The sequence below is a fragment of the Centropristis striata genome, chromosome 21, assembly GCF_030273125.1.
Source record: "Centropristis striata isolate RG_2023a ecotype Rhode Island chromosome 21, C.striata_1.0, whole genome shotgun sequence".
Lineage (NCBI taxonomy): Eukaryota > Metazoa > Chordata > Actinopteri > Perciformes > Serranidae > Centropristis > Centropristis striata.
This window is the reverse complement of record NC_081537.1, coordinates 22,720,354-22,734,655: the sequence shown is the minus strand read 5'-3', so window position 1 is coordinate 22,734,655 and position 14,302 is coordinate 22,720,354. Positions and strand designations below refer to the sequence as shown.

At 38.1% G+C, this 14,302-nt stretch overlaps 1 protein-coding gene across 1 annotated transcript in view; it reads left to right on the top strand.

Annotated features, from left to right (window-relative positions):
- etv4 (ETS variant transcription factor 4) overlaps positions 1 to 14,302 on the top strand; it is a 41,638-nt gene that overhangs the window by 8,850 nt on the left and 18,486 nt on the right. Inside the window, exon 4 of the mRNA XM_059324179.1 lies at positions 3,913 to 3,966. Coding sequence (XP_059180162.1) covers positions 3,913 to 3,966 — 54 coding nt within the window. The remainder of the gene's footprint in view (positions 1 to 3,912; positions 3,967 to 14,302) is intronic.

Sequence of the window (14,302 nt, the reverse complement as noted above, 5' to 3'; positions counted from 1 at the left end):
TTTAGGGGGGAAATAGATAAATCTATAAAAGGGTTCTGTTTTTTATAGACTGTAGTGGCTATTTAACAGTGGAATCCAAGGTAGACTAGAATTAAAGGCAAAATAAATACTGTCCATTTTAAATTTCTGAGAAAGAAATTAAGGCTCCAGCTGCGTCTCTTGCTCTGGTCACACTGGGGGGGGAAATTAAATAAATAAATATTAATAACAATTTTCATTAATTCAAATAAATTAATAATAATGCTAGTTTAAAAATATATAATTGGGAAAGGGAAATGGTAATAATATAAAGTTACAAGTTATAATTTATATATAGGAAAATATATATAATAGATAAATCTACAAAAGTATAAAAGTAAATACTTAAAGTAAAAGTACTTCTTATGCAAAAATGGATTGTTAGTTTAACTACTAATTGTAACTCTCGACCTGAAAAGTAACTAAAGTTGTCACATGTACAAGTATAAAGTCACATAAATAGAGTAAAATACCTTAAAATTGTACTCCAGTAATGTACTTAGTTACATTCCACCACTACCAACAATAAATAGCCTCTTCAGGCTTTGTTCTCTCTCTCTGTTGAAGTACCACAACATGGTACCACTTTGTTTTGCAGCCCATTACGCCCCTGATTGACTTCATGATATTTAATGATAGCCATCAACTTTTCCCTACCAGCTCGCTCGCACCATGACGTAAGTGTGAGGCCAGAGCGATGGAAACACTTTAAAAAGCCAGAAACTGGTGGAGCTGGAGCGGCGCCAGCTTAAAAACAGTCGTGGTTCTCCAGTCGGATCATTAATTCAGGAGCAGTTGAATAAAATCGTGGTTAAGCGGCTGGATTTGACCTTTTCACCTCTGCAGGGTGTTGGCAGTAGAAGATCCGAGCTTCTCTCTAACCTGTTTGTGTGACTCAGAGTCCAAAGCTCCAAAAGGACAATTGTGAATGAGTTTTAGAGCCGTACAATTGTGTCTGTCTGGCTCTGCTGCACCTGGACTCCTCCAGTCAGACGAGAGCCTCTGAAACCAAACACCTCTGCAAGTAATTATAGATCAGATCAGGATATCACACTTATTGACTCGTCTATTCTTTCAAATCATCGTGAGCTGGCTGGATTTCTCTCTGTGTGATCAAACCTACAGTACAGACTCACAGACGCTCTAATTTACTTCAGTATTTCCATTTTATGTAACTTTTTAAACTTCTACTTCACCACGTTTTAGAGGCAAATATGGTGATGGAATGTAACTAAGTACATTTACTCAAGTACTGTACTTAAGTACGATTTTGAGTAAGTTGTACTGGACTTGAGTATTTCCTTTTTTGTTACTTTATACTTTTACTCCACTACATTTAGCTGGCAGCTACTTTTCAGGTCGAGATTTAACATGAAATTCATTATCAATTTGAAGTAATTACACCTTTTTTAAAATTAAAGTTAAGTAGTTAAAAATGAGTCTGACCTTTACAAAATAAACATAACATAAAAGCATCAATACAAATAATCTAATAATATATTTACAAAATAAATACATAAAACAATCTGGGTGGGTCCATTCTGCATGATGAGTACTTTTAATGCTGATACTTGTACTTTTACTTCAGTAAGTTTTGAATGCAGGACATTTACTTGTAGTTGATTAATTTCATAGTGTGGTATTAGTACTTTTACTGAAGTAAGGGACATGAATACTTCTTCCACCATTCCACTACATTTAGCTGACAGCTTTAGTTACTTTTCAGGTCGAGATTTAACACAAATTTTATTTCAAATACACTTTTTTCTATAGAATAACCTCATAACAGTATATTAAGTAGTTAAAATGAGCCATATCTTGACAGTGAAACACTCTCATAATAATAATAATAATAACAATTCAATAATATATTTAGAATATATAAAACAATAAGTACATTTTGATGCTGACACTTTCGTACTTTTACTTCAGTAGTTTTTGATTGCAGGACTTTTACTGAAGTGAAGGATCTGAATACTTCTTCCACCACTGTTTGTTTTTAGTTATTTAACTTTTTTGCTTGTTTTTGGACAAATAAACCAAAATTTGGAAATTTCTAATGGAGAATGGACTTATTTGTGCATCAGTGTCCCTTTAATTCTATTTTTAATGCTGATACTTTTGTACTTTTAACAGTTTGAATACAGGACTTTTACTTGTAGTGGAGTAATTCTTCAGTGTGGTATTAGTACTTTTACTTAAATAAGGGATCTAAGTACTTCTTCCACCACTAATAAAGTTTAAAACTCACAACTTCTGCTATGTTTATAGCGTTCATACTACTTGGGCGTTTCCGAAAACCTCAATGTTTCAGATTCGGATTACTTTTTTCTCCATTTAATGTGCTTAAAATGGAAATTTGTCTTTGGCATGATCATAGAAAACAACAACAACAGTGCAGAGATTACTTCTGAAATGGTCCAAAGTGAACATTTCAGTTTTAAAGTGTTAGTGTAGCGTTATATAAAACACACTAACTACTTTAACTTCCTCTTGTTTCTCCGCCTCACTTCTCCTCTGTTTCTCGTTATGACTTTGAGAGCTCAGATGAAGTCCAGACTACCTGTAGACTGTTAGACACTTTGGGACAAGGTGAATCTGAATAGCTGCTTCGTCACGCTGCCTGACAGATTTCCTCACTCGTTGAGCCAGAACAGCCTGTTAAGTCTGTCTGGATCTCTGCAGTCAAAAAAACAGAAACAAAAAAACTTGACCGTTGGTGTTCAGACTGGTGTCTGACTAGTTTGAGCAGGATTAATTCACCTGCATTCTAAATGGAAATCAGCTGTTTTGAGACAAATATTTTGGTGATGTAAAAGTGGCTTTGTGGAATAAAAAGGCTGACTGGGGAAAAATAGGGTTGTAAAATATATATTTGTATATTTAATTAAAATATTTTTTATATTTATATTTATATTATTTAAATATTTATATATTCATATTTGTTATCTAAATATTTTTATATTTATTTGTATTATTTAAATAATTTTAATATTTATTTATATTTTTAAAATATTTTTATATTGATATATATTTAACTGTAAATAAAATGAATACTTTTTTATTATAAATTCCATCTCACAATAATGAACCGAGTTTTGAAAAATATTGGAATATTTCACAATTTCATGGATATATTCTTTTTATTATTTGTGATATATTTTTTATTATTGTCACACACTTAGAGTCTGACCACATATAATAACGAGATGAAAACTTTTTTACAGAATATATAATACAGAAAATTATGCTCCAGGTGATTTAAAATATAATTTAGCTATTTATTTAATTTTTATTTATTCTTTTATTTAAATTGCCAGCATACTGAACATACAGTACCAATGTTTATTTAGGTATTTTTATTAATTCTTTATTTTAAAGTGCTCATAGCTAGAACTGGTTAGTTTAATTTTAAATATTCTTTTATAAAATTATTTGTTTAAGAAAGCAGCCTTCTGAGTACCTTTGCATGGTCATATTGGCGCAAAAATTGATGAAAATTCACATGAAAAAAAATGTCTTTTTTTCACCCGAACCCAAAAAATTAACTATATTAGGCAACATATATATGATTTTATCCCCTCTAACATCTCAAAAATCCTTTAAGGGTGATGCTAGTTTTGCCGATGTGGTCGATGTGTCTTTAATTGGCAGAAATCTTTCATCTTTAGTTGAAGGAAGCAGGTCGGCAGGTTAACATCGAGCCTTTCAGGAGCTCCATGTTCTCGTGTATTGATCTGTGAGACGAGCAAAGTGCTGACATGCTGCAGAAATCATGAAGTGAATGAAGCCCAGTCTCAGATTGCAAAGGAGAGAAGACAGATAGTTCATATTTTTTCTGCAAAATGTTATAATAATGTTGAATTTACAGAGTTTTTGTTCTTCTAATTTCAGCTCAGGTTCCTGACAGTGACGAGCAGTTTGTTCCTGATTTCCATTCTGAGAACTGTGAGTACTGTCAATTTACCCTCTGCATGTATGTGTCCCAGCAAAAGCCAGAAATCAGATTTCCTGGCTATATATTGTGCAGAACAAGTTGTTTATTCAATCAGGCATTGATCCGAGCAACGTACAGAGCCGTGCATGGACAGTCTCAGCCATCCTTCACATCTGGTTCACTGGGATCTTGCTTGTGTGGTTCCAGCTGAAGAATGCATGTCATGGCGGTCAGATTTGGGCCGTGAAGCCGGCAGAGGCTTAGGCAGGGATACTGTAACCCGCTGATGTTACAGTAATCTCTCTGGCAGACAAAGCTGTGCAGAAACAGAAGGCCTAATGAGCCGGTCATCATGGAGTGAATTTGTATGCAGCTTTATGTGCTGCCGTCATCCATTTGCATGCCTTTGAAAAAGCTGAATGGGTACGGCCCAGGAAACCAGTAAAAAAAATGATCCAGGGCGCAGGTACAAAGATGGCCCTTTGTGCACGTCGGAAGGTGTAAAATGGAAAAGCAAATTCCTGGGCTGCACAACTGAGCGGCTATTTGAATGAGCTTCCCTTTTTTGTTGTTTGTCTCAACAATGGCGGTTCAGGATCTGGGTGGGGGGGGGGACGTGTCGCTCTACAAACATTCATTCAGCTCGCCGCAGAAGTCTTTTAGCAACGAAATGCTTAGCAAGAAAAACCGTCAGGAATAATATCATCCCCCAAAGACGTCTGAAGTAAAGAAAGCAGCAGGGTTACTTTAGCTGCGTCCAGATTGGATATCAGCTGTTTTGGGACAAATATTTTGTGATTTAAAAGTGGCTTTGTGGAATAAAAAGGTGACTGGGGAAAAATAGAGTTGTTAAATATATATTTATATATATTATTTAAATATTTATATATTATACTGTATGTAAAGCTAATTATTTTTTATTATAAAATCCATCTCACAATAAATATTGGAATATTTCACAATTTAATGTATATTTTTTTTATTATTTGTGATATATTTTTATTAGCGTCACACACTTTTCGAGTTTAGAGCCAAGTTTTTTTTTTTTTTACAGAATATGTAATACAGAAAATGCATATCATCCCCCAAAGTAAAACATTTTTTTATTTTTTTGCTTGTTTTTGGGCAAAACTCTGAGCATCAGTGTCCCTTTAATTCTATTTCTGATGCTGATACTTTTGTACTTTTACTTTTTTATAGTTCGAATGTAGGACTTTCACTTGTAGTGGAGTAATTCTGCAGTGTGGTATTGGTACTTTTACTAATCCACCACAAATAAAGTTTAAAACTCACAACTTCTGCTACATTTATAGCGTTGGTACTACTCAGGCATGTCTGAAAACCGTAAAGTTTCAGGTTCAGATGGAAATTTGTCCTTGAAGACAACAACAGGCTTCGCCAAAGTCTTTTAGCAACGAAAAAGTTTAGCAAGAAAACCGTCAAGAGTAATATCATCCCCCAAAGTAAAACTGACAGCTCTCAGTCTCAGTCAAACAGCACATCCTCTCTGTGGATCCTCTCCGCGTGTCTTTTGTGTGTAAACATCATGTGATTTCTCCGAGTCACAGCCGCTCGGCCCCTTGGTGACACATGCCCCTGTGCGACATTGTGGCTGTCTGTCGGCCAACAAAGCGGCGCAGGAAGTGCAGATGAACTCGGGGCACGCTGGGGTCATGTCTACTTAACCCCTGACCTGTCAGCCAATCAGCTGTCAGGCCTCTGCTAACGGTTGGCCCAGGGTGTGATTTGCAGGGTCACGGGGGCTTCGGTTTGACGGGCAGCTCACTTATACGCGGCAGAGACACTCCCGCGTTGACAGACAGTGTCCCTGCTGGTCGCACTCAATAGCCACAGCGTCCACTTTAAGCGTCTCTATTCATCTTCGATTTATGGAAAAACTGGAGCTGACAGGCGACTTAGAATATATTCATCTTCTTCTAGATTGTTGTTCTAGTTAGGCCTGTCACGATAATTACTATAATGACTTATCGTTCGATATATAAAAATGGACATGACAGTCTTTTTCTGGACTTTTTTGTGTTGTGTTGAAAGTAATGCTGCAAATGTTTGACAGGCAGTACGAGTTGCCGAAAAAAAAATCCCAAGCAGCCATTCCAGCTGTTTATATGTTATTTTAATAAGAAAATAATATAATCCATAATATTTATCTCAGTGCAATTTTTTGTTAATAGAGCCTGAAAGTCTATTTTATTTGTTTTGTTTATTTATTTAATCAATAAAAATCTAAATTACTTTATTTATCTGTTTATTATTTATATATTATTTATTATTTTTATTATCATTTTACTATTTATTGTTTATTTAAGTTTTATTTATCCAGGATATTTTAATATTTCTTTTCCACATTTCAGTTCAATGTGTAATATTCTTGAGATTAAAAAAAAAAAGTGTTATCGTGACAGACCTGGTTCTGGTCTATTTAAAGCATAAAAAGAACTTATCTTTGAGCTGAAAGGCATTCTCAGAGTCTGGCGTACTTTTAAAAACAGGTGACTCACCTGTTTTGGAAACTCTAAAGCACATAAAAAAAAGAGAACATAAAGCAAAGCCCTAATCCCAGGTGACCGGGATATAATTGAGGCTTGCATTGAAAAAAAACGGCGCACTGGTAAAATTAAACATTGTTGTTTACTGAGTCAGGTTGTTACCTGCTTGGGTGTGGTGTTGACAGAGAGACAGAGGACGGAAAAGAGGGAGAAACAGCAAGAGAAGAGAGGCGAAAACACTGGGACATGTAGGAATGTTAGATTGGGGGGAACAGGAGGGGGCAAAGGAGGGATTGTGCAATACCTGCACATCTGGTAAATCTATCTCATCTGGTCCATTCTGCTCAGTTCACGGCTAACAAGCATGCTCTGTCTGCAGGCTGCCATTGCGGGAAGGTTATGCAAACATGCAACTTTTATGTACTTGCTGACCTGCCTGTGTGTGTGTGTGTGTGTGTTTAAAGGTAATTGAGCCATTGGTGATAACAGCGCACCATATTTTTTTCCATTGGGGCTAATGTGATTGAGGAGGACCTTAAAAAATAAGGATGTTTATTTTAATCTCACGCTCATCAGGAGGAGATGAGGATTAATGTTTCAGTTTTGGGCGCTGACTGACAGCACCTTGGGGGGTTATTATCCTCACACACACACACACACACACACACACACACACACACACACAGGGACTGACTCCTTTTGTCTGTTTCGCTGCCTGCGGCGAAGAAACACATCGAGGTGTCAGTCAGATTTATAGAGCAGATACTTAATTAAAATAGTTTTGAACATGTCGCTGCTTCAACTTTAAACTGTGTCTGAGAAGCAGTAAAAGGCCAGCGAGCGTGGAGCGCTCTTTCTCTCTCTCCGCCTCGTTCTTCTTTGTCCAAGTATGTTGTTTACACTTGGAGCAGCTCGAGAGATGTGACCCATTCATAAATTTTCTTCCCTGCGTGCGTAAGAGGAAGTGTGCCTCTCCCTCCCCCCTCTCTTTCTCTCTCTCTCTCTCTTTCTCTCTCTCTCAGAGCTCCTCGGCTCTCTCCTTCACTCTTCATTCATAAAAAAGCCCTACAGTACTACAGAGCCCCCCTCCCTCTCTGACACCCCCTCCTCTCCAAGTGGATACTCCAAACCCCTCCCTCCCTTCCTGTGTCTGTACAAACTAAGTCGAATTTAAAAATCTGGACTCCCTCTCCTCCTCCTCCTCCCCTTTCCCTTTTCTCTCTACCTCTCTCTGTCTCTCTCTACACACACACTGAGTGTTCCAAGATGTGAACTAATCCAGCGATTTCAGAGCTGTGTGGGACGATTGTTTAGTTTTGTGCCTTGCAGTAATTATATAGGAAGTTGTGGCTATAGAATACCGTTACAGTGCTTTTCAGAAAGCAACATTTAGCAAAAGGAGAGAAAGCAGGAAAAGAAGGGGAGAGAATAGAGGAGAGGAAGCTGAAAAAGAAAGAAACTGGACTTCAAAGTGCCTTTTTTCTTTCTGATTTTTTACAATCCACCGTGAAACTACAACTCATCTTAACTTATAGAGTCTTTGTTGTAACATTTTATTTTATTGTAGTGACACTATGAAGCCTAAAACCCCAAAATATATTCATTTCAGTGTCACATTTAACAAAAGCAGTAAATCTGCACATTTGACAGGGATTTTTGCATTAAAAAAATGACACCAACAATAGAAAAAGCTCCATAAAAAGAAATAAACAAGGATTTAAAGTTTGAAAAATGCTTAATTTTAACTGTTATGTTTTGAAGGTTTAGGAATATGTCTGAATTTAGATATGAAATGCCTAATTTTCAACATAATCTGGGTTTTTTTCTGCACAAGCACTCAATTAAACCAAAAAATATTCCCATTTTCTGATTTGTTATTTTCTTATGTTCACATGTTACACTAAAAATAAGCAGGCATTAAATAATCACGTTAAAAACATACAATCAGTGAATATGAACAGCTGGCAAAAAAAATGTGAATATACATTCATTGCTGTGCATGTAAAGGAATTCAGTAAACTTTATTTTTTTTGCAGTTGCATTCATAGTAACAGTTTAGATGTTATGGTAAAGAGTTTGAGAGTCTGGAAATGCCTTGAAAATGCTTGAACTTTACTCTTGAGAAGCTGCTTGAACCCTGAAAGAAGGAGCAAAAAACAGGGAAAGCCAGAAAAAGAAAAGGAAATGTTCCAGTAACCCAGCTCTAACCAAATCCTCCCAGCAGCGTGTCTTTCTGGCTCTGTGTGTTCTGCTTTGTCATGAATTCACAGCCTTCCTCTTGTTTGGGTTGTTTTTCTGGATCAGAACTGGCCCAATCAGGCCCTGTTCGGAGCATGGGCCGATGGGCGAGCTGCAGCCCCTCCCTCCCTCCTCTGACTCCCTCTCTCTCCCCCGAAAGAGAAACATGCAGCTCTGTGTTCTCCACTTTCCAAAATACAGCTGCTATGCAACAAAGTGCGCAAAAACAGCCAGGTGCGTGCCAGATCTGCTCGCTGGCTGGCTGGCTCGCTCCGGGGAGACGGGGCTTCTTCCGTGTCTGCATTTGTTGCCGTGTTTTGTTTTGCTTACGAGTAAAACGGTTGATTTCTCCTACGTGAACAGATGATTTCTTTTGACAGCCTCTCATCCACTTACTCGTGTGCACACATAAACACACTTGGCCTGGTGAGCGCACACACACACACACACACACACACACACACACGAACACACACACACACACACACACACACACACACAAACTTCAGCCCTGCAGTTTTATGAATGGGTTGGTTGTGAAAGACTGCCTGAGGCAGCACATTGAGTTAAGGGGAGTGAACCTTCATTCATGACATGGGGGGACGTTATTCCACAACACCTACGAGAGGTGCAGGACTATTTTCCTGTCAACTGAATACATTTATTTTAAAATATAAGCCTTTTTTGGGCATGCAACTTCTGTTTTATCTCGTAAAAATCTTGCTTTTATTTGCACTTCCTGCCTGCAGTGTATCAGCAATCACATCCTAAAAACAACACTTAAGTGCATCCAAAACTCACTGCTAGTTTACAACATTATTTGGTCATCTTAAGTCAATCACATCCAATGAAAATAGGACTGTAAAGGCCAGGCATGTCGAGTAATAGGCGTTTAACAGCTTCCAGTGGGGAAGTAAAAAGCTGTACTTCTGCGTGTTGATTCAGAACAGCCCTGTCAAAGCCAGGGGGCCGCGGGGATTTGAGCCAGGCAGCACAGCCCGAGTGTCAGCAGCAGAGCTTTGTGAATGGACGGCAGTGTGTGTTTTATTACAGGAGAGCGAGGGGAGGTGAAAAAAAGCCTGTGTGTGTGTGTGTGTGTGTGTTAGTACATCCCTGTGATACTCGTATGCATGCCGTTGCAATTCTATATCCGTATTGGTGTGTTTACTCCAGCAGGACCGCTCGGCTTTCTGAAGCCCGATTGTTTCCTCTTTCTGAAAGACAGAAGAGAGGAACAGACGCTGTGAAAGAGAAGGGGCGAGGCCATAAGAATAACAGGGATTTGAACTAGAAACAGTCACTAATAAGAAGATAGTGGGAGTGTGTTTACTGTGCATATATGGCGGTAAAGGATAATTCCAGTTTATTATGATCAACAGATCTGGAAATGTGGCGGCTTTGGTAAAAAGAGAAATCAGACAGGACAAGAAAGGTCAGACAAGTTGTAAACTAATCCCAAGTTTAGCTAAACTAAGGACAAATGGTAAAATTATTAACCAAATTCTCAATCAGTCAGCCATAATAGTCTATAACAGTAAGATTTTGGCTTATTGTATAAGCGCATTTTACCAGAAAATGACAGATTATTTGCAAAATTGCGTCAGTTAATTTTTGGTTTTAATGCGGCTAAATTATGTTTAATGAGGTCAGTTTGCTTAGATTATCATCAACAACACCTGAGTCTAACATTTGAAAAGTTGTTTTTCCGAAACCAACAAATCAAGAAGGATACCAGAACAGGTGTGCAAAGGTGTTTAAGTGGTCAAGATGTAAACTTTTGTGCATGTTTTACATCGCTTCTGTCACTTTTCATGTGTGCAACACCATGAATGCATTCGAGCAAAGACCGCCTGAAGCGAGCGCCGTTATCCCCATTTGAATAATGATGGGTTCTGCACATAGACTGTATAAACAAAGTAGATGTGGAGCATTATTGGTTTGTGGGTGACGGTTTGGCATTTTTAGCGGTTGGCATCTTGTTTTTATGGAGGCCAGAAGTGACAATATTTGGACAAGAAGGTGATGCAGGGGAGGAGGATGCCAAGTTATCAGCATACCCTGCTTTATTGTCTATTTTTACTCTAAATGAGAACATAATTTACAAAATAAACATCATGTATGAATAGGGCTGGGCGATATGGACCAAAAGTCATATCCCAATATATATTTAGGCTGAATATCGATATACGATATATATCCAAATATTTTTATTGCAAAGTGAGAGCAAATGTTCAGTCAAAGTCAAAGCCAAATATGACATGTCACAAGTAGTTTTATTAAAAACGTTTATTTAAGTGAACATAAATACTGTATAACAACAGGAGTACGTAGGATGACAAAACCTAGTAGAGAAAGAAAGAAAGAGGGGAAAAAAGAACTATATCAATGTATATGATATGGTCTAATTCCATATCACATTTAAAAATATATTGATATATCTTTTATAGCCCTATTATTATTGAGGAAGACTTGAAACTGGGGCAATAAACTCATTACAAAAATGTTTACTGAGGTAATGAATCAAGTTAGATGTAGGCTTATATTCTCATAGATTTCTATGCAATCATACTTCTTGCAATGCATCCATATTCCCGGACCTTATCAATTACTTTAGTGACTAGAGTGTAAAAATGATGGGTAAAAATGGGAAAATAAAAGAGGAGCTATCCTTTTAAGAGCTGTTTTTGCTCTGCAACTCACTCTGTTTTGCATGTCCATATGCCTGGAAAAACAACACACACACAAATCACACAGTGCACGTGCACTGAAGAGGTGGCTGCAGAGGGCGGACCCTGCACTAACCTGCTGACACAGACCAGTAGGTGTGCAGAGCGAGCTGAGAGCCAGCGTGCGGCCGCATCGATCCTCACTGATCCAGGAGAGCAGTAAGAGGCGATGGAGGGAGTTGATAGATGACTTGATAAAGATAAAGCGCAGATAAATCAGAGGAGAGGGGTAAGAGCGGGTCAAACGTGCCGTCAAGAATTACGGTCGAGATCCTGATCAAGAAGCGGGAGGGGGAGGGTGAAAGGGAGGGGGCTGCAAGAAGATGTGGCATGTGTGCTGAAAATTCCCAGCAAGGTGTCCCGGCCTTTCTGTGTTATCTGCGTGAGATAAGGCTGATTTCGCCTGCTCAGAACACACGTACAGGCATGCACTGCCACAAAGGTGAACAAACACACACTCCACGATACCCTGGTGGGCAGTGGGAGCTCATTATATCATTTCAGTAACAGTGTGGGGCCTGGATCGATGGCTACATTAAACATTAAGAGGGGACAGCTATATTGGGGGCTGAGGGATTGAGAGTGAGGAGTCAATATTGTGCCAGATTAATTACATCCACCCCTCGCCTGTGACGGGATGTCCCTCTCGCTGCACATGTCCCGGGACAGGGATGTATTGTATCAGCTCCACTAAACAGCAATGGAGCAGTGAGATTTATGACTGGTCAATGGCCATTTATAAAAAAAGCCAACGCGGCACAATTGAAAGTAAAGTGGACAATGGGGAAAACGTGAGATGTCAGAACATTTAGCGGTTAATACTATGATCTGTTGATGGAAATATGAACTTAATTATGATATTCTGAGTGTTTTACGGTTTTGTTTGTTGTTTGTTATTAGTTTCCTCACAAAGAAACAACCAAATGAGTGAATGATCCCTGACACTTAAGCTATAATATAATAATAATATAATATATAATAAACTAAAATAAGACATATTATGCAGGGAAACTGAGTGTGACACTAGGTTTATTGAAAATGTACATACAACACTCAGGAGAAGTTGGTAACATCACTTGAAAACTTGTTACAAAGACCTAGGGCTGTACAATAAGTAATGCACATTTTCGAAGCTGGAACCAGCAAATGTTTTTATTAATTATTAATTTAATATTAAAATACTAATCATTTTAACCGTTTTTTAACTCTTGAGGTTAACTATTGTTGGAGAGCAACCGGAATAATCTATCTGAATTTTTTGTCCCCACATGTTTTAAGGAAACAAAAAGCTCAATACCAGGCACAATTTTCAGCAAATAAGTTGTTTATTTATTAAGGGAAAATATCGTTTCTGTAAACTCTCCCCAAAAGCTATTTTTTATGTTCTCCTCTATCACATCCTCGCTCAGGCTGAATATCCGTCTCCTCTGGATAGCACGAAGCAATTATCTACAGCACTCTAACAGTAAATTATTGTTTTTGTCCGTTGCTGACACCCTGACAGATTTAGATTTCATTGACAAGACTCAAAGGCCTGAGGGTTATTCTGAGTAATAAAAAAAAGAAGCTGAGTGTTAAAACTAGAACATTCTCGTCATTTCAGATTACACTGCAATCTATTTCCAGTTGACAAAAAGGGGAAGTGAAAGCTTGATGTTTGCAGAAAAAATCAACTGTGCTACTGTCTTTCTCATGATGGGTGTCATTCAGATCCACATCCTGTTAGCCAACACAACATGATGCACCAAAAACGTTTTAACGGCCAATAAAAGGAAGAAAAAAAACCATCCCATTTGTGAGAAGTGCTGTCCCGGCCAATCATCTGTCTCGCTGATACCACTGTACTTTCCATCAATCTCGTTAGGCTTGTTTGGCAGGTATCTGACAACCATTCTTTAAATATTCAAGGAGCCTGAACCATTATCAGATGAGAGAGGACGACCTGTAAATCAGATAGAGCAGACACTAATGGATCCAACACTCCTGGGCTCCCTGAGCAGACAGATACTGAAGCCACTCTCGGGCCTGTTGGCTCTCAGAGATGAGGATGAGCTTGTCAGTGCTGGCCGTCTGGCTGCTTTCCTCTTTCCCCTCTTTCTGTGTCTTCCTGATTGTGCAGTGACCTGAAAAGCACACACACATGTCCAGCACATGTTTCCATGCATCAGTGGAATGACTGGATACACTCTGCAGTCGAAACGGTCTGGATCATATTGTATCGCCTCGCTTCCCTTCCCTCTCTCTCTCCCTCTCTCGCTCACTCTCTCGCTCTCACTCTGAATTTTTCCACTGAACTATAACCTACAGTGCCAAAACACACAGCGAATACCAGAATCTGACTGTTTGCCATTGGTTATATTATGGGAAACATGGTTATGCCAGAGAAAGTTATAATGGTGTTAATTTATTTTTAACTTGTACTTACAAATATATAATTCATGCTTTCTTATTCCTCAGTGTGTGTGCAGATGTGTGTGTTTTTCAGTGATGGAAGATTCATTTTAGAGCTTTCACTTTGGGAAAAGTAGTAATGCCACCATTTAAGATACTGTAAGCAATTTTAAGTCTCTGAAAGTAAGTATGTTTTCTTTAATAGATTGCCAAAAATATCAGAGAAAGAAACAAAACAGGCATTATCGTTAGAATTTGAACTTTCCCACAGTCCTTGAACAGATTATGGGTTACGAATGGTTCTGCTAGAAAAAGTAACCAAAATTGTGATATTTCTGTCAAAATCACTTTATTTTACATTTAAAAATTGCCAAAAATGAACTGTTTTGAATTACCAGATGCTGTTAAAAACATTAAATTCTGCATTCCTCAGTACAACTGGGACACCATGATTGATTCTGCTGAAACGAATGGTCAGGTGACAA